The sequence below is a fragment of the Thunnus maccoyii genome, chromosome 1, assembly GCF_910596095.1.
Source record: "Thunnus maccoyii chromosome 1, fThuMac1.1, whole genome shotgun sequence".
Taxonomy (NCBI): domain Eukaryota; kingdom Metazoa; phylum Chordata; class Actinopteri; order Scombriformes; family Scombridae; genus Thunnus; species Thunnus maccoyii.
Genome location: NC_056533.1, coordinates 7,446,346 through 7,470,132, shown reverse-complemented (window position 1 = coordinate 7,470,132; position 23,787 = coordinate 7,446,346). Strand labels below are relative to the sequence as shown.

General features: G+C 38.7%; 1 protein-coding gene across 1 annotated transcript in view; it reads right to left on the bottom strand.

The window, feature by feature from the left end:
- The window catches only part of cdh8 (cadherin 8), a 108,965-nt gene extending 95,728 nt beyond the window's left edge, over nucleotides 1-13,237 (bottom strand). The window contains exons 1-5 of the mRNA XM_042421778.1: nucleotides 13,210-13,237; nucleotides 12,110-12,297; nucleotides 11,612-11,751; nucleotides 10,797-10,908; nucleotides 679-1,221 (exon numbers count right to left, since the gene is read on the bottom strand). Of these exons, the coding sequence (XP_042277712.1) occupies nucleotides 679-936 (258 nt within the window). The 5' untranslated portion in view covers nucleotides 937-1,221; nucleotides 10,797-10,908; nucleotides 11,612-11,751; nucleotides 12,110-12,297; nucleotides 13,210-13,237. The remainder of the gene's footprint in view (nucleotides 1-678; nucleotides 1,222-10,796; nucleotides 10,909-11,611; nucleotides 11,752-12,109; nucleotides 12,298-13,209) is intronic.
- Nucleotides 13,238-23,787: the final 10,550 nt, after the last annotated feature.

Here is a 23,787-nt window from a genome sequence, read left to right as displayed (position 1 = left end):
GAGTCCCAGCAATGAGCTGTGAACAAGCTGCTTTGGCCGGGCTGGCCAGCAGCCTTCCCCTCCTCTGAAACCTGCCTGACACTTCCACACAGGCCAGGGAGCAGGTGGCCCTTAGCCGCAGGATTAGCCCGCAGTTCTATTCATTACGGAGTCGCAATGGAAAAACTAACCATCACTAAAATAGCTTATTTTATTCATGCGCAAATCGTAAAGTATGCCATTGCAAGGAGAAATGAGTATGGGTGAATTGGTTCAAAAACATACAGGATTAAATTTTTAAAAAAAAAAGGGAAGGGGAGACATCCTCTCTCGTTCATCTGTAATTTGTGGTGAAGAGTGTAACTGTGGTGAAAAGTAACATAACAATCTATGTCTTGCTGCGACTGAGTTACACAATATCTTGGATTTCAAGGACATCCAACAAAGCAAAAATATGTTGCCACCATTATTTGATGGGAGTTTAATTATTTCCAAAAGCATTCCATTACTCCCCCCACACCCACCCCACCCCCTCACCTCCCTCTCTCTTGTCCCCATATCTCTGCTTCCCCCTGACAACCAAAACCCTCCCACTGCCCATGGGAAGAAAAAAAAAATGGACGGAGCATTCAAATGGCCGAATTAATGTTTCCACATGATAAGCGAGCTTAATATAATGCTGACAATCACAGCACTCACCCTGCCAACTAGAATTGGATCAGGTCCAGAAAATTCCTCCAGCACAAACATTTGATTCCAAACCCATCCTCTCTTGGCGCGGCTCAATAATCTTTGTCCTTCGCCAAGACCGCTCGCCACTGCTGCGGACCCACCAGTTTGTGTACTTTTGGACTGGCCTATGATAGGAGTCATGGACACGCAGGGAACACAAGTAATCCACACCAGCAGCAAGGACATCCACAGATCCATGAGCATCTCCTCAGACCGCTTTGGCATCCTGTCGTTCTGTGTTTTGTTTTGTTTGTTTGTTTGTTTGTTTGTTTTACGAGAATCTTCTCTCTGTGTCTCTCGGTCCTCTCCCCCCTCTCTCTCTCTCTCTTCAGATCAACAGCTCCTTCTTAGATAACAAGAAAAGGTTACTTGTGTCCTCTTTGAACAGCAGAGCTTGCATTCATGGTGCGATAAAGGTCACTTGCATGGCTTGGCATGCCTCCATAGCAGTTGGTGAGGGGGTGAGGCGCTCAGCACAGCATCCATTTGGCGTTATTCCGAGGGGGAGACCTATAAGGGAGCAATCACAGTTTGTTAGTTGTCTTTTAATCTTGTGAGGAGTTGTCAGGAGGTGGGGAAGAAAGAGGCAGGCAGGAACAAGAAAGTAGAGTCAAATAAACATTTGGACAAATCAGATGAGACAGAGAAGATAAATCTGCTTCTATTATTTTTTTTTCTTTTTAAAAGGGATTTAAAAACAGGAAGAAAAATCTCATTTTAGGGATAAGACGTCAAGATGTCACTTCATCATTACAAATGATTTATCTGTAACAGCCCCTTTATTCCAATCTTGTTTTCATATTATGCTGCTACAGTTGAACAACAAATGGATATGTCTGTACTCTGAGGCTATTCAGCCCACAACATCAGATTGCCCTGCTTTAATCTGTTGTTCTGGGGATTATCCTGGAAAGATTTTGAGCAATTACATGTTCTTTATGATTAATGTTTTGACAATACATTCCTGGTAAAATATTGTTATAGGCTACAATCATATTCCTTAGACACCCGTGCATGCATGCATGCGTGGAATAGTGTCAGCTTTAGATAGAGAGGCTGGCCGCAGGTGAGCTGTCCAATGTCAACAGCGCTGTAGCTCACTGATATCATAGTAATCCAGATGAGATAAATGTAAAGACATGTAGATGCACATTTAATCATTGAATCAAATTTGTAATGTTACATTGGAACTGCTGTTTTATGATAAGCATGGATATAAACTTTTTTTAACACACACACACACACTCACACACACACACACACACACACACTATAATCACACAAAAACTAAATTTTATATTACAAAGTGACAGTACTGTAACATAAAACAGAAATGAGGCAAACTAATGAAATTTTTTCCCTTTAATCAAAAACACTTTTAACTCAACATCCATTTCACCAGCTCAGTTACTTCACTGTACAACACACTGGTGTGCATTGTTCAGCGCAATGCCAAAACCAGAGGGGGAAGAAAGCACACACACAAAGCTCAGCTTAAACTGATGCAGGTGGACATGCTATCACAGCACCGAATGGCTTGCTTTCAGCACGGTGTCAGTGTTAGTTCTGGTAACTTTTACTACACACATTGTGTCACTGTGGTCATATGCTGTGTGGAGTAACACACGGGTCCAGCAAGGCAATTCCAAGGACAATAAGCTGTAACGTATTCCACCTCCAGCCAACTGCAATATCATAAAGTGTGGAGTGATCCGAGTTAGAGTGACATTCTGCAACTAAAGGCTCCGACCTGGAGACTGAAGGATGCGGGACCAGGTTAATGGAAAAAAAAATATAGGAAAAAAAAGGAGAAGAGGAAATTTTAAAGCTTCTTTCCCAAAATTATAGCCCATATAAAATGTTTATATAAATAACTGAAATGCATTTGTTATTTTTCCTATTTTTTTGTGCATTTTAAGTGACTGTGGTGCGTGACTAAGCAGGAGGTTTCAGCACCACGGGGTAGGACAGCTCCCCGCCAGAAAGCAGCCGGTCCACACAGCTCAGCCGAAAACCGTGCGCCGGCAGCGGAGGAGCTGTCCAAGGTAGTCCCCAGAAAGGAGCAATTCATTTTTCAATTTCTAGTAACCCGATTAAGAAATAAAACCACGAAGTTTGAAGCTGCTATTTGCCCTTTCTGTCTCTATAACAGTAGTCTGCAGCACATAGCCCACCCCGATTACCCAAATTCACCCTCTCTCTGAAGTTTTACCCTTTCAGGAGACAATGTTTCCAATCAGTCCATATCGGTGCATCAAATGTGACACCGGAGCGCATTTCCAATTTACGGAAAAATAACCTCTTTACAGTGAGTATATGTGCGACTTAAACCGCGATAGCGGCAAGTAAAATGTGAATAAGGAAGACAGCCTAAGTTGCAGACCTTTCTGTAGACTTGCTCTGTCGCTCCGTGCCATGTCGCTCCTGAGAATGTGCCGGGAAAATGTACTGTAGCCCGGCGATGGAGAAAGAGCTATGAGAAGTCATCCACAAGACACCAATGTAACAGTAATACCTGTTAGAATTATATATATCATGGTGGCGGGCTATACTTACTAGTGAGACTTGCATCCTTTTCCACTGCTGCATCATTTTACCGTTTTTTTTTTCTCCTTCAAAATACGCAAAAAAAGTCGAATGCGTTTCATTCGAGGCGGTGGGAAAATGAACGAAACGCGGAGAGTCGAGAGGCTAGAAATCCTTCCTGCAGTTTGTCAAGGCGGAGTGACAGTGTTGAGGTTGTAGTTAAGAGCTCCGACAGGCTTGCTGGCCGACTAGAAAAGTGAGGAGGAGATGGAGGAGAGATGCACGGTGGCGAAGAGAGCCTCCCCTTCACGGCGCTCATTGGGTTGATGAGGAGCCGGGTCAACAGGCGCACAAATGAATGCATGCCGCTCTGCAGCGGCACAGACGCGCAAAGGTTATCGTCTCAAATTTGCGATAACTGCAGTTGTAGATATTACACAGGGATGTGGAGGTAAAATTCACTCATTAGTTTTTTTTTTGTTTTTTTTTCTCTTTATTCTAACTCTCATCTTCGTTGATGTAGCGACGCATGATTTGGCCCACACTTCTCTGGGTTATTAGTGAAAAGAAGTAGGCCAGGCGATCAGTGAAACGAAGCCGAGGCTGCTCATTTACACTGTCATTTGATAGGGTTAAAGAATGAACAGATGGACACACACACTGTAGCCCTTTTGGCACAATGGGAAGTAAAACTAGTCACTCAGGCTTACTGCATTTCCCAGTCATTACACTGACACCTCTCTGGGTTTAGTATATTTGTATTCTGTGAGGAAATCATGTGCATAAAAAAAAAAAAAAAAAAAAAAAAAAAAAAAAAACTAAAGCCCAGACTATTAAAAGACAAGGAGCAGGGAAAGTGTTACACGGGTCTTATTAAGACAGTTAGTGGAAAAGGTCATGCCCATCATTGCATAGCGGAATGTGAGTGTATGTGTGAGTGGGGGCGTTAAGCTTACTTTCAGGGACACACACTAGACTTAAGATCAGTTGACGGCTTGTGCAATTGGGGACAAAAGCTGTGTCCCCAATTGGTAAAAAAAAAAAAAGCTTCATGGGTCAGTGGTTAAGGTTAGGGTAAGTCTCCAGAAAATGAATGGAAGACTATGTAAATTTCCCAAAATTGACCAAGATAAATATGTCTGTGTGTGTGTGTGTGTGTGCTTGTGTGTGTATGTAGACCTGCCTGTGCAATAGAGTGCATGAGTGACAGCAGAGCGGGCCCATGCTGCTGTCCATGGAGAGAGCCCTCTAGTGTTTGTGCAGCTACTTGGCAGCAGCCAGGCAGGCCTTGGGGAAGCAGCCTTTATTAGTACAGCAGGAGAGGATGGTCAGTATACTGTCTGAGAACACATGACTTTTTTTTTTTTTTTTTCATCCGTGAGAATTCCTTTATTAAACTCATCTCAGTCCACAGAGTATCAAACACTACCTTGACATCCCTTTGTTCCAATGATGAAGTCACAATCCAACATCTCAACCCAGCCCTGAAGTGCATAAGCAGCGCATGCATGTTCAATCATAATAAGTGTTAAAGTGTCAATGAGTTAGAGAGTTCGTCTGTGAGCACATTATTGTGTCATAGCACCTCGACACAATAGTGCTGTTTGTCTTATTCTTTGTCTGGCGGAGGCCTTTTGACCCGAGTGCCAGAGTTTCCAATTAGCAAAGACATCAAGTCCACCATTATTTATTTCTGTACCATTTAATTTCCCTCCCACTCACGCTTTGATGTTGCAGCTGCATTTCAGATGGGAATTCTCCAATCATCTTTTTTAAAAGCTTCTGCTGCATAATACATTAGGCTGTAAATGTTGAGCCATGTTCCTCTTGCTCAGTCTGAATGAAGATTTCATTGACGGACACTCAGAGTCTATTTGATACGTGTGGATAGAGTTAAATGTATAAAAAGGACTGCTGTTCATTTAAAATCACTTTAAGTGCTGAAGTAAATCAACAGCCATATGAGCATAAGACATAAGCATATGACAGTAACTGAACCTGTTGGCATGCTGTAATTATTTTTCACATGCAGTCTAATCTTCCCTTCTCTCTCTCTCTCTCTCTCTGTGTGTGTATGTGTGTGTGTGTGTGTCACACACAAATGCACTGCCTAACACAACACAGTTAATTCATGCTTAATACAAGAATATACATAAAAACATTAATGTTATTCATGGCACGTTCTTTTAAAGGTACGGTAAAAGCTCCATTGACATCAGGTGAATCTGAGTCGAACTAATCATTCAAAATCTCCTTCCTTGAGTGCAGTTTTGTGCAAATGAGAAGGTTCCAGCTTTAAATTAGTGATTAATTCCAGTGACATGGCCCCTGCCAGTGATCAAAATATCAGATGGCTTTGAAAAAGGCAAAGTAAGTGAAGGGGAAATGGTCTTTAGAACCTGAGCATCCTCAATCGATCATTAGTTACTGCTTTGTCAGAGGTATTAATCACAGAGCTGTTGCAGTGTGCGCCACACACTTCCACATCTGAAACTCCGCACAACAAGTAGCCACCACTGGCCTGTTATTCTCGGAGAATTTTTCACTTGATTTAGATTATCTCTTGTATGTTTTTTTTGTCCTCTGGCCAATCAGTTTAAGCATAAGCTTGCCCACCCTGGTTATTCACACTGGGGTATTATCTGTAGCAAGTGTATAAGCCTGTTACAGCAGGTGTATGTTCTCCTCAAAGATAGATTTTTGCAACAACCCTACCACCTCCGCACCATAATTTGGCCAAGTTACTGACTCAACACCTATCACTCATCTTGATGAGCAGTCTCCCTTGAAACAGCAGCCAGCCTGAGGTTGAGATAATCAGCAAGCGTAAAGCTTGATGTTGATACTTCTACTTTATTGCTGTTATTGCTGGCAAGCAACCCTCACCTCCCACCCCTCCCCCACCCACTGTGTGACCACTAGCCTCATCTTGACAGCTACAATCAGCTCACAACTGGCCAAGCTCATCCATGGCATATGGTACATTATTCCTCTGCAAAATATTTACCTCTCTGAAAATATGCCTTTAACAAAAGGAAAGACAGTATGATTACATTTTACTGACAAGCAATCTGCAAATAATGACTGCTCTCAGAAACCATCGAGTCAATTTTAGTCTTAGTTATTTAGTTAAGAAATATTGCTAAGCTACGCCTCCTCTTATCTTTTCAGCAGCTCAAAAAATCATCCACTGTTTTGTCTCCTCACGTATTGACTGTTGTAATGCCCTGTATTCTTGTTAAAGCCACGACACTGTGGCACTGTTACAATGAGTTCCCAATTCTGCTGCACGATTACTAAATAAGACTCCACAGTGTAACCATATCGTATGTAACTGGCTTCCTGTCAAATTTTGATTTAATTCAAAATCCTTCTAATTCACGTCAGAAAACCCTGTTGAGTGTTTTAAATCTCATCCCAAAACCCGTTCATTCTCAAAGACATTTTACTGACGCTTTCTTTCCCTGTTTGGTCTTTTTCATTTCAGCTATTACTTGTCTTTGATTTAAATGTTTATTCAAATATTATTTTCACTTTGTAACCATGAAGTACATTGTATCCCTGGTTTTGAAAGTGCTATATAAACAAAGTTTAATTAAGTTACTTATCTCTCAGAAGCAAAGAAGTAGCATGACATTCCTATAATCCCACAATACCTCAAGAATAGTTTGACATTTTGATAAAACACACTTATACATTTATTCACTTTCTATTAACTCTTAAGTGTTAATGACACTAATACCACCACAGTAAATATGAAGCTCGAACTAGCAGCCAATTAGCTTAGCTAAGCACAAAGATTGGAAACAGGGGGCAACTGCCTGGCTCTGTCCAAACATCCAATTGGCGGCTGGTTGTCTGGCAACCTCACAGTGATGATAAGACTTCAAGAAATGATGGCAGGAAAATAGGAAATAGTCCCACATAACCACTGTAAAATGAGCCATTTTTACAGATTAAACTAAAAAGACATAACATGTTAATTAATGAGCTTCAGAGATAAACTGATTCTGTTACCGTTGGACACAGCCAGACTAGATGTTTCCACTGTTTCCAGTCTCTCAGTAATAATATGAAAGTGGTATCAGTGTTCTCATTTAACTATCGGCAGGAAAGTGAGAATAAGGGTATTTCCCAAACTGTCAAACTACTCCTATAATCATATCAACACCAGAGACCATAGTTTGCATCCCATCTCCCAACAGTCAATGCTGCTTTCTTTTAACCATGTCCATAATATTTCTCTAACAGCAACCAAGTAGTTTTAGTTGGCAGAATTTTACCAACCAAACTTTAAATCACAGAGGTGTCAGATGGTAATCCCTCATATTCGCTATTTTTGTAACAGTTATCTGTCACTTTGGAAAGCATTCACAAACGAGACATATTTTGTCCAACAAGTCCTTCAAATTAAACGACCAAATACATCCAGTAATTGGCAGAACATCATGTGGCTTTCCAAAGCTGTTACAAATAACTGTTAAAAAAAATTATAATGTTTTATGATGTGACAACGCTATGGTTAAGGTTTGGTTAGTTTTAGGGAAAGATCATGGTTTGGGTTAAAATGATCACTTTGTTAAGGTTAGAGAAACATGTGGTGTGTGTTAAAGTCACTATGTCCTTAAAGTTAGACAACCTTCATTGTCATTGCTACAATAATAACCACAGGGTTAAGGTTAGGGGATGATTGTAGTTACATTTTCATTGTTAAAAAAAATCTCACTCTGCAGCTTTAAAGTAAGCTGGAACATTAGGACCAATGTTCATTCACTTCCTCCCCCTTGGATTCCCAGGTGGTCAAAAGATTGAAACTACTCTAGTTTCCCTCTGGTCACAAACGTGTCCCACTAATGTTTAGGCTCCTGCCACAATCATTAGGGCAAAAGAGAGGCTACAATGATAATATCAATGAGTTTCAATGCAGTTCAGGTGCTAGGGTGGTGTGGGAGATGGAGGTGGGGGGAAGAGAGAAGCTGAAGAAGTAAAGGGCTTTTTTCATTGTCTAAACTGACTAAATTGTCTTCTTCCTCCTCCTCCTCCTCCTCCTCTTCACCTTTTTCCCATGTCTTGGGCAATAAAACATAAAACAGCATATCAGTAAAAGTGCTCTACTCAATAGGCATGTGGTTGGTGGACATGAAAGGCTCGGAAATACTCATTGTTCTTCATTGTCAAGTGCTGCCCTCTCCATTTGACAGTATAATATTAACAGCACAATTGAGTACCCAGGCTGGTTCCTTCCATTCAACTCCTTCAAAACCGCTGTGGCTGATTTCAGGCAGGTTTTTAAAATCCTTTTTTTTTTTTGAGCTACTGTGAATTGTTTAAAATGTCAAAATATGCAAATCACTCCTGACCTCTTTTGAATCATAAAACGCAGTAAAAAAAAAATCAATCTTAAATTCGAGTTGCGTATGAGAAAAATACAGGCAAAAAATCCCTCCTGCTTAAACACTTTGAGTTTCCCGGTTCAGACACAGAGCACAACCAACTCCCCCAACAGTTTGAGTTACAGAGAAATTTTGGGTGATGTCTGTGTTTGAGCAGGCCGAGATATAAGTACAGTGCGTGGCACATTAGCATTCCTAAAAGTCACACTTTAATTGGTTGCAGATTAAAGTTAATTGATTTAGCTGCAAGTTTTAAAGCTCCTGAAGATAATTAAGTGCAGTGTTGAGAATTCTGATATGTTGACATTTTGAGAATGAACAACCTGTAACGTGCGGGTACAACATAACGTTAACTAACATCTTAATCATGCAAATTGAAAAACACAGCAGATTTAATTATCACTGGTCGAATCATTGGTCCTCATTAATTACATTGGGCTTATTTATTCACATTCACATATCTATTCCACTTACTTCCCAATTATGCAGGACAGTCCTCAGACCCCTGCTGATATAACAAACAGTAATTCCATTCCTGCTTCATTAGGGAATGCATGTAATAAGACACTGAGGAGATGGAGGGACAAATGAGTATCCAAGGTTGAAGAGTTGCAGCAACATGAATCCACAGCATCAGAAATGAGTATTAGACTTTCTTAATACTCACACATTTATATATGTTGAGTCTAGTGTAGGGGTAATGAAATGTGTGATGGCAAGGCTCAACTTAGATCTCTGGTGACGCGCATGAATTAACTCCACATTACTGCCAGAACACGCTTACTGCAAAAAAAAAAAAAAAAAACATTTAAGTTGAAATTGAAAGTTCACTAAACCATGGTTGTTGTTCATATACATACTGAGAAGAGAATAAGAATCATACTAAGAAAAACATACTGAGTTAATCAGAAGATGTTGAATTCAGCCATCTGAAGCATTAATTAACTAAAATAATTAATGTAGAATATTAAATTTTTTTTTCTTTCAGTTGCTGTTGCAAATTACAGATGTTTTAAAAATGTTCATGTAGTATCGGGGTTTAAAGACTGAGGAGGAATCTCACTTTTAACTTTGTAATAACTTCATGCCATTATAACTTCTTGTTGTAAAGTTTTGCTGATGAGAGTTTCTTATTTAAAGTCCCCCTCTACTCAAAGATATGTTTTTCTTCTTTCTCCTACAGTTGGATGTTTGAGCTTCACTGTGCAGAATGATATATGTGCAGAGTTTGACGCTGGAAAGCTTTTTTCACATTCATCTGCTGAAAGTAGAAAGTTCCTCTGTGCTCATTGAAAATCTGATTGTAAGGGGAGGGCTCCTCTAGTGTAGACACACAAACGGAGCATTCACTGCAGCTGCTGCTCTACTAAATGTGCTGCAACACTCTACGCTTTCTGTCCAGAAACAGTGTTCAGGTCAGTTAGGTCAGACAGTATTCACAAGGTGATGCAAAATTATATGCTTTGTATCACTGAATACCTAAAGGGGAAACCAATATATGTACATATATATATATATATATATATATATACAGTATAGAAATGGACATTTAGTTCACAGTTAAAATTGATGTTCTCACTCCTGTATTTGGGGGGCTGCATGCTTACATTTTCCTGTCGGTGCCCAAACTCCTGAAAGCCCACAAAATAAACACTTTTGACAGTGAATATTTGGTAATAATGTACTGTGTGTTCATTTAACTCAAAATTACAAGCAACAGGTCATCAGCTCAGGATTTCAAGTTTTTTAAATAGGTATTAAAGCAGCGACTGTAATTGGAAATTGACAAACTCATTTGTATACACTGATTTGATTAAAGGTGAGTTTTCTTCACTACACTACACTGAGTTTTTAAATCAGTTCTTCATGTAAAGAGAAAGTTACACCAAAACCTCACGGGAATCAGCTCTATTAAGACTCATGCTGTCTCTCTATCTCCGTCATCCTCTCTGACAGTTGTGATGCTTTATGAGCATGGGGGTACAATAGCAAAACTGAATGTGGCGAAAAGGAAGTAGTTTGACATTAATTTGGTGTAATGTGAGAGTGAGGTTATAGATGAAGACAAGTGCCCGCAGAAGAGTCCTATGATTAGATGAAGACAGACATCAATAGACATTGATGGTTGTAATGAATAGACAGAGTGCTGCGGTAATGACACTTTACCTTTAATAGTGCTCATTAAGAAGACTAGCCACTTGGTTAACGAGGATGAGAGATGAGCTCTGCCATTTGTCGTCAGGCCACAGACAGAGGAAAGGTCTTATGAATTTCCTTGCTGATAAGAGGTAAAAAATTATATAAGTGAGAAGGTGCTTCTAGTTAAATGATAACTGTCATTAACTGAAGCCACCTACTGCTCCCATTTAAATATGCGGATGCAGTAATATGCATTAAAACAGCAGGTTAATGTGTAACTACGAACCAGAACAAAAAGCTCATGAAAGTGTGTCACTCTATAAATACATACACCATATAATCTTAGTGAAAATGTTTTGATTTATCCCTCTATACATCTCTTGGATACTTGGCAATACACCCTCCATTTGAAGATGGACTTGAAATGGCTCACAGTTGGCAACTCTGGGGCTACCTAATTCTTTTTTTTTTTTTTTTTTTTTTCTTGCACCAAGACAGGATCTCAGAGGGATTTCCAGTTTCTAATTAATAATTGGTATATGTGGCTGACACTCTGTGAGATTATTTAAAGTCATTAGAAAACACCCCCTTCCACTGAATCTTAGGAGAGAGAGAAGGCGACCAGCAATCCTGTAGGGATTGCACAGCCGCACCAAAAGTGTTTTGTTCAGGAAAGTTAATTGCGGCATCTACAAACTTGTTCCTATGAGTATTACAAAATAATGACTCTGTTCTAACATGAAATTAAAAGCAAAAATGTTTTTTTTCTCTAGGCTGGAATAATCTTAATGGAAAAAATATTAACGCTTATACCCTAAGTCCTGCTGGTCTGGGTGCCTTACTTCATTGTTTGATGATAAATTGCCACTTGTCCCGACTCTCAATCAAATTCCCTCTGTGTTTGGTTTTCCATATCTTGCAGCTTTCACAGTCCAAAAAGGCTTCTCCCTTGGTGTGGCATACAACAATTTTCCTTTGTTCTCTACAAAATTAACCAAAACAGACAGCCAAGTGTGAAGTACTGTTTGATGACAAACACTGGGAAATACTGTATCATAACAAATTAGTAGACAACGCAATTTGCGGCAGCTTTTAGATCGTGTCTGACAAATAAGCTTAAAAATAAGATGTAAAAGAAAAACAAAGGGACGCGGATATCAAAGACGACGTGTCGAGAGTAGCAAAAGGAAAGAGAGGTACTTCAGGGCGGGAGCGTATGGAGAGGGCTTGAGGAGAATGGAAAGCACCAGGACAAACACATCTAGGCTATTGATTTATTGGGGGGTATAGTCTTAGAGACGGGTGCAGGATTGATCAAATGGAAGGTTATCCTTACTCACAGAGGCAAGCTGTTTGCCAATATCCATCACTGGAAACTCAAAATGGCTCAAAGGATCCTTGACATTACCCAACACTGCAGAGCGAGTCGTTGGTCAGGTTAGGGGATTCTCTTTGTGAGAGGGGATTGTTTTAGACTCCACTCTGGCAGTCAGGCTGTACAGTACCCTTCATGGAAATAAAACCAAGGCTGGTGTTGGTGTGTTTTCAGCATTTGAGCAACAGTGGCAGTAAATGTATTGATTTCTTGTCTGGAATTACATTTGAATATTTAAGTACAGTACATACATATCTACAAACGTATCCATCTTCATATATATCTTCTATAAGACTGGGCAATATCTCAAAATATTTTATCATAAAAGGCTTAACTTCATCACATCAGCTGATGTGGATAAATATAATGATATAAATTAAGTCAGTATTTCTTCTTCTAATTATTCTAAAAGCAAAAGCTTGACACTTTGGGAAATATGCTTATTCGCTTTCTTGCCAAGAGTTAGATGAAAAAATTGATACCAATTAATATCTGACCGTTAAATATGAAGCTGCAGCCAGCAGCAGTCGTTTAGTTTAGCTTAGATTAGCTTAGCATAAAGACTGGAAACGGGGGAACAGCTATCCTGGCCTTGTCCACAGGTAACATAATTTGCCTACCAGCACCTCTGAAGCTCTCTAATACATTTTATGTTCATGTTTAATCCACACAAAAACAAAAAAAAACAGAGCCAGCTTTTCCCCCTGCTTCCAGTCTTTATGCCAAACTAAGCTAAGTATCTCCTAGCTCTAGCCTTATACAGTATTTACCTGAGAGTGGTATCAATCTTCTCACTTAACTCTCTGCAAGAAAGCAAATAAGCATAATTCCCAAAATGTTGAACTAGTCCTTCAGTATTCCTATAAATTTAAATTAATCAATTGATTCCTTTAAAATCTTCAATCTTGTTGACGTAAATACAAAATGTTTGCAGCTCATTTGCTATCTTGGGTTAATTCTGTTCTTCAGTTTGCATGGGTACCATGTCTTTTGCCATTAAACAAAGCAATAACATATGTGATATGTCTATTAATGTTGGAAAAAGCAACTACAGTTACAACTTACAGCTTGCTGCTGCTGTGCTTCTCTGAGTGGCTCACTGCTTGTTCCAGGCAACGAGTCTAATTGCTGCTGATTGAAACTATCAGAGCTTGCACTCTGCATGCTTTATTAGATTGTGATTCCAGAGGTGCTAATTTGTTAATAATTATAATAATTATAAATATAATAATAATACACTTGTGATAATTTAATTAGGTGATAGTTTGTGGTACTTTCACCTATGTTTACATACATTTCTAGCAGAACTAACAACTTGCTATATCATAAATAGGTTTCCTGTCAGACTTTAAACCTGGAACTGATTTTTGTGACGTTGGAAACAAGCTGCACACATAACACTGACATGTTATCACCTTTTATGCAAAGATGCTAGCAAGCAGTTGCTTATTCACTCTTTTAGCACACACAGAGCAACATTAGCATTCATTTTGAGTCATGTTTCTGGACACCTGACAAATTTAAGTACAAAAATTCATCCAAAATTTTGATACCAAAAAAATAGCATGTGGTTTGTTTAGCTAGCATAACCAAACCTGCTGTGCTTGTTTTGGGGTGTGGACTGTGGGTGCCTACAGGGCTGTCATATGGTAAGAAATAAGGTGTTTCTGTGATGTGATTGGTCTATCTATCTATCTATCTATCTATCTATCTATCTATATATCTATCTATCTATATATCTATCTAAAGATAAAGATATAGTCTTCATTGTCCCACAGGAAATTTGTTTTCACAGCCTGTACATATTACACACAGAATCAAACAGATAGTAAAAATGCAAACATACTGATATACATAAACACATAACATTCATATACATGTATCTGCACACACACCCACAGATGAGTCTGGATCTATAAACTGTGTCAGCAAGGCAATTTGTTCAGGGCTGCTATGGCAGAAGGGACAAAACTTCTGCCAAAGCGAGCTATTTATCTATCCATCTCTCCATGCTGCTTGCCTGCTAGTCTCTTTTATTCTTTTGTGGATGAAATCAGGTTAGTGTAACAAATACCCACAAATACCACTTAACAGGCACTCCTGTGCTGTAATTTTGATATGACATTTTCAGATTCATGGATGAGTGTTTTATCACTGAAAAGAAGCAGCTGTTTTGTAGAGGTCACAGCACATGTAGGGACATTTAGCTGACTCATGCACTACACACAACACTTTGACCCTAACTGTGGGGGCAAGTGAAGGAGAAAACCAACAAAACAATGTTTCAGTGCTGTAATGCTGAGAGGGCTTTGTGCATATCTACCATAATCTGAGCCTGCTCAGACTGCTCTCGGAAGTTATGGCCTGTTGAGCATCTATTAATTTGCAACTGCACTCATGTTGACAAGAATCACCACCAGGTTTACTGCCCTGATTGTTTCATCTGTCGGGTCATGGGAGTAAAATGAGACACAATTAATTCCTGTGAACCAAAATCCACCCTGTGCATTAATCTTGTAATTGTAACAGCACATAGCAGCGGAGGCGGCAGTGGCAGGTTGTCAAGTGGGAAATGCGAGGTGAAGGAGATTCAGTCATCCTACATATTGACTGTGAAAGCTTCAACACATCACTGATCTTCCTAAAGACATTTTAGTTCATCGCCTCTGTTTACCAAGAAAGTTCCATTGATCTGAATATGAAGTTATGTATGTGGGCGACATACAGCAGTACACAAACACAAAGTAATACTACATCCATTGCACTCGAAAAAGAGCTTCAACTTACCTTATTCCTCTCCTATTTAGCATTTATAATGAGGATATAAACTTAATAAATTTTTCATAACACTGTATAATGTAAAGCAGATAAGGGCATTTAAAGTATTTGTTGATGTATTTTTTAGAGACTATAACTCTTCCTGTGAACCTGTGTATAAACAGTTCAAGATGGATAACAGAGTATGACATGGCTATATGATTAACATAGATGTACAACATTAGATGATTATATACATGAACAAATCTTCATAGTGCATTATAAAACTGTAAAAACTGTATACATGTGTTCAAAACTCATGAAGGAGCTTGAAGGTTTATTTTCATCCTTGGAAATGTTTTAAAAGCATTACGCCATGAAGAATCTCTTCATGCAAAGTCCATTAACTAAATTTCTGCTGCATTTTGTAGCTTTTAGTGGTTGGACTTTGCTCAGTTGTCATGGAGGAACAAGAGGTGTTTAAAAAATAATCAAAGGCACCATTGACAAATATGATAAATACTTCAGATATCATATACTTTTTTATATATTATTGAGCATTCATTATTATATCTGTTCATATATATATATCAGGAGTTATACATCTTGTCAATAACATTAATAAACACCTAAAGATATCCTTAAGTCTTACAGTGTGTTATTAAGAATTAAAACCCAGCGTATAAATGCTAAATAGGGGTTTAAAAAGTATAAATTAAATTAAGGGATTATTATTGTTGTATATTAATTTACTATTAATCAACTAAACAATTAATCAGGTTTTTTTTTTCATTCACATGCAGCTATTATGAATTAGAAAAACAAATATATGTAAAAAAAAAAAAAAAAAAATGTATGGAAAAAGTGAAAAAACAGTCATTATTCATACCAAACATGTCTGATTTTTGAATGTGCCCCTGACATTTACTGTTGTTCACAATGTAATGTGCAAGCTACTCACAGCTGCAACAATAAACAATAAAATAAAATAAATTGCAAAAAGGTAGTTAGACAGCTCCTGGAAGATTTTGGAGAACAAGAAAAAAAAGTATTCAGTCTTTAGAAAGACATTTTGCCACAGTTTGACATCTAACTTCACACATGTTGTATAATTTCCTGCCAGCATACAATGTTTAAGTATATTGATTAGTAGAAAAAATATTGAGAATATCGAGTATAATGCACATACTGTATAAAACTAGTGTGTAGTTTGTACTTCAGACACAGCAAATGACTTCTACACTCTTACTTATAAGAAGTCACACTAGTTCCTGCATTGACACTCCATGTTGTCAATCAAGATAAATCACGAGTGCAGAACAATTTCATGTGAGCGTAACATGAAAGAATCAAGGAACGTGAACATTTCTTTGGTGCAATGTCACTTTGGAAACTGTTGATTGTGTTTTCTGTTAATCATCCAGACTAACCGGGACATTGTGTCTGGAAGGGCACGCTGTTGTTGAGTCTTTCAAATGTAATTTTCCAATACTTTGAGCACCACAAACAAAACTCCAGTCACCTCAATTGTTTTGGGGTGAAGGCATAAATCTTGGAGAGAAATATATCAGAATCTCAGAACATTAAATCAAAGGGATCCGCATGGATAGATGCAAGAAGTGAATGATAAAACATGCATGATTGTAGTGAACTGAACCTAGAAGGAGACAGTGTTGCTATGACACATCTGCATTTTAAATTAACAGCTTACAACCAATGACATAAGGATTTTATTGGTCTTAAATAAGGTTTTCCTGTTTGAATGGATCACACTGTATACAGGAGTCTCATGAATATATTCTATATTATGAAATATTACTGAATTTTCTAGTCTACAGTAAATATAAGCCAACATAAAGCCCCATGTTTGATTCTTTTGTCATCATAATTTTCAGTAATCTTTGAGTTATACTTAGTTTACCTGACTATGCTGTGTTTGATTAAATTATAATTCCTCTGCACCCTGAATCTCCTCTCAAAGAAGAGTGCCAGGTGTTTCACAGACAGTGTGATTTGTCATCTGGTATGTTCTGCTAGTGTGTAGGCCACTATATCATAGGAAAAGTCCCACAGTTTCCACTGCAGGCGCTTGTGTCACGCTCATCACGTTTGACAGCTGTTCAAACTTCACCGCATCTGCTTATTTAGAGGAAAAGTCTGCTGCTATCATTAGTACATTCACAACATTGCCATATTGCCCCTTTTTGCATCTGTTCTCAGAAGTAAACTGTAACTGATGGTATTATCTAAAGCCATGATTCAATAATCTGGCTAATCCTTTGGGACTTCTTAGAACTGGATGTTGTAGGACTGAACACTTGCTGTGCTCTTGGAAAAGTAAGGAGCCTTAGAGTCAAGATTTGAAATTATGGTGCGCAGGATAAAACTATTTTTGGGATTAGGAATATTTCATTTGGAAAATTAATGAACATACTTTGCAGAAATGGGGGAAACTTTTATGCTCGCATACAGATGCCGCACACAAAATCAAAACTATGACTGATTAAGGATTGAAATAAGCGCTTTTATCAAAAACTTCAGATTATTGCCATTAAACACAAACAGTAACGCTGCAGTATGACAGCGATTTAAATGCATGCTTGTTTAGGGGATGCACTGGATTGGAAGGCTCCATTTTATTTGGAGTGGGTCTATGTTTAGACTGGAGGAACACTAAGGTCATAAGAAGCTTTGGGGTGGGAAAAAAAACACATACCACCTCCTACCCTCCATCCCTTATTCCTTCACACTTTCCTGCAAACCCTGCCATTTCAGAGATTTATAAATAGTATTAAGCCTGTTCTTGGCTCTCTTGTCGTTATGGGCCGCACAGTTTGAGTGGCGGTTGTCACAGACAATTTCTATCATACTTTTATAGAAAAAGGCTGCTCACCAAGGAGTAGAAAATTCCCTTTGAGGAGGCAAAGTCTAAGTTGGAAGAAAACTGGGCACAACAAACGCTGATCTATTTTGGCGAGTACAGTAATTGTAAAAGGCATAAATATTCAAATGTTGCCAAAGGTCTCTGAAGCTTTCAGGTAAACACTTTGACTTCAAGCAAATGATTTCAAGTGTTAAGACAACAGAGGAGTGCTATTTGATAACCTGCAGCCATTCCAACCTAGTTTATATTCCTTTACATCTCATGGTTTATGCATTTGCAGATGGTTACTCCCACAAGGGTAGAAGAAAAAAAAGTGTCCTGGATTATATAAACTAACCTATGGCATACATACATCATTAACTGCAAGTCAGTCTATATCATGTTCACATTTCACTCCTAATTGTGCTGCATATTCACCAGAATGGAGTGGAATCAAAGCCAATGTCTGGTGTATCTATAAATCATTGTGGCTAGACACATCATGTGCCTAATTGCCAGAGAGGTAAAACAAATCCTAAACAAAGCTGTAATGTATATTTCAGTGTTCTGCTGGAGGAGTTTAGGTAGAGACTCAATGCACAATCTGACAGACATCAGGGAATAGCAGCAAAAAAAAATTGGCAAATCCCTTTCAGACTTAGAACTGGGAGAAATAAATGATGTAATTGGCAGAAAACGTCTCGGGTCTGAAGCGTTGTGTTTTGCACAAGTTCACTATTCATTCTGACAGAGGAGTAAAATTTATACACATACTGCAATAACTAAGAAATAGCCCTGACTCTGGGAAGGTTGCATGAAGCTGTGTTGTGTTCATGCTCTTTGCCCACAGGTACATGAGATGCCCTGAGACCTAACATACACTAAAGACACCTACTGTGCTTTTATACTCCGCAACTTTTTGCCTGCTAGGCCACTAAAAACACACATTATTCCAATGCTTACATTATTCAACATCCCCAATGATTGTAAATGCTACATGTCATTTTATTTATTTATTTTTTCAAGGGTTTGACATGATCATGCGGGAGACATTTTAAGCAGCGGGATGCACTTTTCTTTGTATAATTGTTTTTAATGAGTTTGAAACATAGCATGCTGGTTTTGCGCCACAGGCACTCTTCGTTTACCTGCTTCTGGCAGTTTTGAGGAAGCGCCTGGTATTCTCAGAGCTGCAAATGATCCAACTCGTGATGCGCTCCAAGCAGAAAAGCACCCAACGTTACTGTCATTATTTTCCCATCTTGTCAAATCGCATGAAAACAATACAGGGCCTTTCTTCTGATTGTAAACAAGAAAAACTGGAATAATTGGTTGCTTCACCAACAGTAAGTATCATGAAAAAAACAGTATCAAGCGTGGATTTTCATCACTGAAATTGAGTTTTTGTCTGCTTTTGTGACAGTAGATAAACACAATAATTGTCATTATGCATTTATGCACCAGTATGCCTTGATTTGTCATATGTGATCAGGCCCTAAACCAACACCAAATCCCTTTTTGTGGTTTGAAACTTGCATGCATGCTGCACTTTGGGCCACACCCCAGTCATTGATGTCACAGCAGGTATTTTCTAATAGCCACCAATGGCCAAAAAATCATCACTGATTGGGGTTTGGTGTGCTCTCAGGTTTTTCCATATCCCACAGATTCAGATTAATTCCATCAATGCTGAAAATCAACACATTTGATTTTCCAAATTTAAATTAGCTTTATCTGAGGTATCCATCCTCATTGATTACTACATTTTGTTATACAATCTTGTGTTGTAAAATGAAAATAAATGAATCTTGAATCTTGAATCATCGCAGTAACTGAAAAACAAAGAGCTTTTCTGTGTCTCTCGGTGCAGGTATTCAGTGTGTTTTTACATTTACATTTTGTTATTGGCAGACACTTTAATGGATAGATAGATAGATAGATAGATAGATAGATAGATAGATAGATAGATAAATAGACAGATAGATAGATTGAAAAACATAAAACATATACAACACACAATAGTGCAAAGGGGAAGGTAGTAGCGGATAGGTATACATAATACCAAAAGAGCAAATCTTATATAATAACAAGTGTTCCCAGTCATTCTTTGTTCAATGCCTGTATAGCATAGGGAATAAAAGACTTCTTATATATGTTCCAGCTGGCCCTCAGGGCCTTGAATCAACAACCAGCCGGGAGCAGCTCAAACTGTGAGTGTTATCCAAAGTGACTTAGAAGCAAGGAGTACAGTGACTCCGAAAATCCAAATTTTTTTTTTATATGTATATAAAATAAGAAACAACAGGGAGTAGACAAGTGCATAAGAAATACTATAAGTAACAAGAAAAAAGTGCAACAATCAACAAAGTGCTAAAAAGATTAAGGGGCTCAAGTGTTGAGGTGTTCATGTAAGAGCTGAGTTTTCAGGCAATTCTTGAATGCACCGAGGGAGTCAGCAGATTGTATGGAGCTTGGTAGATCATTCCACCATTGTGTAACTATAAATGAGTCTGGATACACCAGATATAACACGATGAAGCAGCATCAAAACTATTTAAATACTGTTTTGCCCTTTTGACATCAATTTCCACCTGAAGTCAGAACCCCTTCAAGCTATAAAGACAAAACCAGCAACAAAAACAACAAACCAACAAATCTCTGCCAAAATTTTCTGTAATGTTCCAAACAAGAATGAATGATAAGCATCTAGTTTTCATACAAAGCAGACTTTAAATGTGTGGGATTTGGATTCAGCAGCATTAATATGGAATTTTTAACTGCTCCTCATATGAAATGTCTTGAAAATTATTTGTCAGTGAATGATGTTTTAATGTTCCACCCCTTTTGTTGGTGTTCAACAGGCAGTGACAAGTCAGTGGCTCCAGCTATAAAACTATTTGCAGCCATCTTTGACCGGGTCTTCTTCCTACTGTGTCAAAACAACAAGAGCAGGAAAAATACTAAAAATATGTTGACAAGGGCAGACTGCCTACACAGCCTCAGGACAAAAAAAAAACACAGAGGAAGAATGGGAAGGAAAAAAAAAAACTCATCTTCACCTCCCACCAACCCCTTGGAGTCTGACCCCCCTTCCATTTGGATCACTTGCTCCTTGTTAAAAGGACCCAGCCCTGGACGGAGCGGGGGTGGTGATACCCCTAATGAAGATGAATATTCAGTTGCTTTAGAAAGGCTCCTGGAAGGCTGCCCGGCCCGCACTCGCTGTTCCAGTCAAATTGGCGGCACGGTGAGAGTGGAGGGAGGGGCCCGACTCGCTGGGCTGAAGTGGGGAAGTTGGGTGGTGTGTTCGTGGGAGGGGGGGGCGGTGGGGGGCAGTGGAGATGATTGGGCTGGCAGACAGACAGGAGAGGCATGCGTGCTTGTGTGCTCCTCTGGCAAATAAGCAGAAAGTGATGCATGTTTGCATATACATACATGTGGAAACAGGCACAGTACAGCGCAGGAATAAGAGGAATATGGCAGGAAGCTGCAGACATATTGAGGAAAATAGAAGAAGATAAGAAACGAAATTGACACAGTAATTTATAATTCATAGGTATTTCATTGAAAAAAAATATTTATTCTGGGGACATACAGACATTGTGCAGTCAGGGCACTTAAGACAATACCATGCTTAATGATGGAGATGGCAATAATGGACACAGGGACATTTTATAATGTGATTGAGTGGTTGGAGTCTTTTCTTGTTGACAGTGTGGACAGTGAGCTTCAGGACAGTGACATTAAAGGGAGACTGGACCCCACAATCAAGTCTGAAAGGCATTTATGTAGGTTTCACCTCTGTAAAGTGAAGACAAAGAAATCTCACACACACATGATACTTAATTAGATATTCCTTAAACTAAGAATGATCTATATTTGCCATTTATGATAGGACACACCTCAATCTGCATAGTGTAAGTTGAAATTGGGTCTATGTTGTATTTGTCATGCTTTATATTTCATATGCAGGCAGTGTGCAGAAAATGTGATTCCCACCTCTGTTTCAAATCTAAAAGCAAGAGCTGTCTGAGGTACCACGCTGAATGAGAAACCAGGAAATGAAGAGTGAGGTTAATAAAATAAATGATAAAAATAAATTCTAAAAAAACTAAATCATTACATATAAAGACACAAAAGACATGTATGTCTTAATACAACTGTTCTAATGTGTATATTGTTTTTTTCACCTAATAATTATTTCACAAAATTATTTCATATTTTCATACATTTATGGCACATTGTGCCACATCCTGTGCAATCATGTTGTTATATATTATTCATACAGTAGAGGGTTAATTATAGTACAGAAATCTGGTTAAATTCAAAAATACCTTTTACAATGACAACACTGTCGTTGAACTGTTTTTATAGTGGCATAATCAGCAGTTTATTCTCCCTATTTTTTCTCTGTACTTTCTCTTACTGGAAATATATTCTGACCTGCCTTTGTTGCACATGGACTTTGTTTACTGTGAACTATGAACACAGTATGGTAATGTGGGAAACTGACTTTTAAATAACAGAGATCCTACAGAAGGTAAAAGGTCATTATAAATGAATCTGATTCTTTACAAAAAACTATTTATCTTTCATCAAAAATTGTTTTAAAAAATGAAAACGATGACCCTTAAATTTAGAAATGGATGCTAATAATGCTGTCTTTAAAAGCTGAATGCTGTGCCATGTGCTGTCATGGTTCAGGCTACCTTTGGCCGCAGCTGCCAGTGCTCTCCTGTTGCCAGGTGGAGAAGGGAGATGGAAGGAGCCGGCGGCCATTAGCGGTGCTGGCTATTGCAAGTGAAAAGAAATGTGGGGCAGCTTTGCCTCCCGTTTGAAGTAGGGACAGCTTGTTTGTGAAGTGGAGGCCGAGCGCTCGGCTTTCATGTCCTGCTCTCATGTGACCTGGGGAGACCTCAACTTCATAAACCATATTGACTATATCGCCTAAAAAAAAAAATTAAAAAAAAAAAAAAACACTGACACAATCTATTCCAGCACTTATGGGGCTCGGAAGCCTGAAGCTTTATGAAGTGTTATGAATGAGAGAGCGCAGGGAGTTTCAAGGCAAGCCCTTGACATGACTTACAAAATAAACATTAAAATGCTCTCCGGTATTGACTCATTACCTGAGTAATAAATAAGAGGTTTAAAGGGAATGATGTGACAGTTAATTTCAGGCTGCATAACAATACCAACGCTGTGACATTTGTTCATGATTCTTGTAATGATACTGTCACACACCATCAGCACTCACTCTGTGATCCCGTAAACGATTGTCTGATTAAACATGAATTAAAAGTGAAACCATGAAATTGCAAGCCCCCCTACCACCTTCTCTAAAGTTCAAATCCTGTGCTCTTAACGGGAGTTTTTGACACAACTGCTGATCCAGCTCTCAGGGATGAGGGCATGAGAGACTTAGACGCTTTTTTGTCGTCTCTGCATTTCTTGGGAGGGAATTGGCAGATTATTTGGTCAACCTCGATCAGTTCCACCACAGCTTAGGGGGATACATGCTCGCTGACTAATATTGCCCGGAAATCCATCAAAGTCAGAGGGCTTGTCCCCCTTTTAAAACTCGTGTGTTCCAATCAAGCACTCAGCGAGTCAAAGCCATCACAAACAGAGGCCACACTCTGCCTGCAACTGACGCTGACAGATCCAGATGAAAATAAATTATGCTGTCTCCGAGCATGAAAGTACCTACTGTAATGTCGAATGAGACGACACTTAACTTTAATCTTCAAAGCGCTCCTATAACGTAATGCAGTTTTCCTTGCTGGCTTAATATCCCCAAAATAATAATAATAATAAAAAAAAAAAAAAGTTAAGATGCTTTTCACACTCCTAAGAGTTTTGATGTAGGACACAAAAATGTCTTTTTCTGTCATGGAGTTTGATTGTTATACATCATGGGTTGTGTAAGAATGCAGTCACGTGCCCCACAGCTGTAGGTTAAATACTGGGCAGTGATAAGGAAATACAATAGCTCAGGAGATACACTGATATTTGAAACAGTA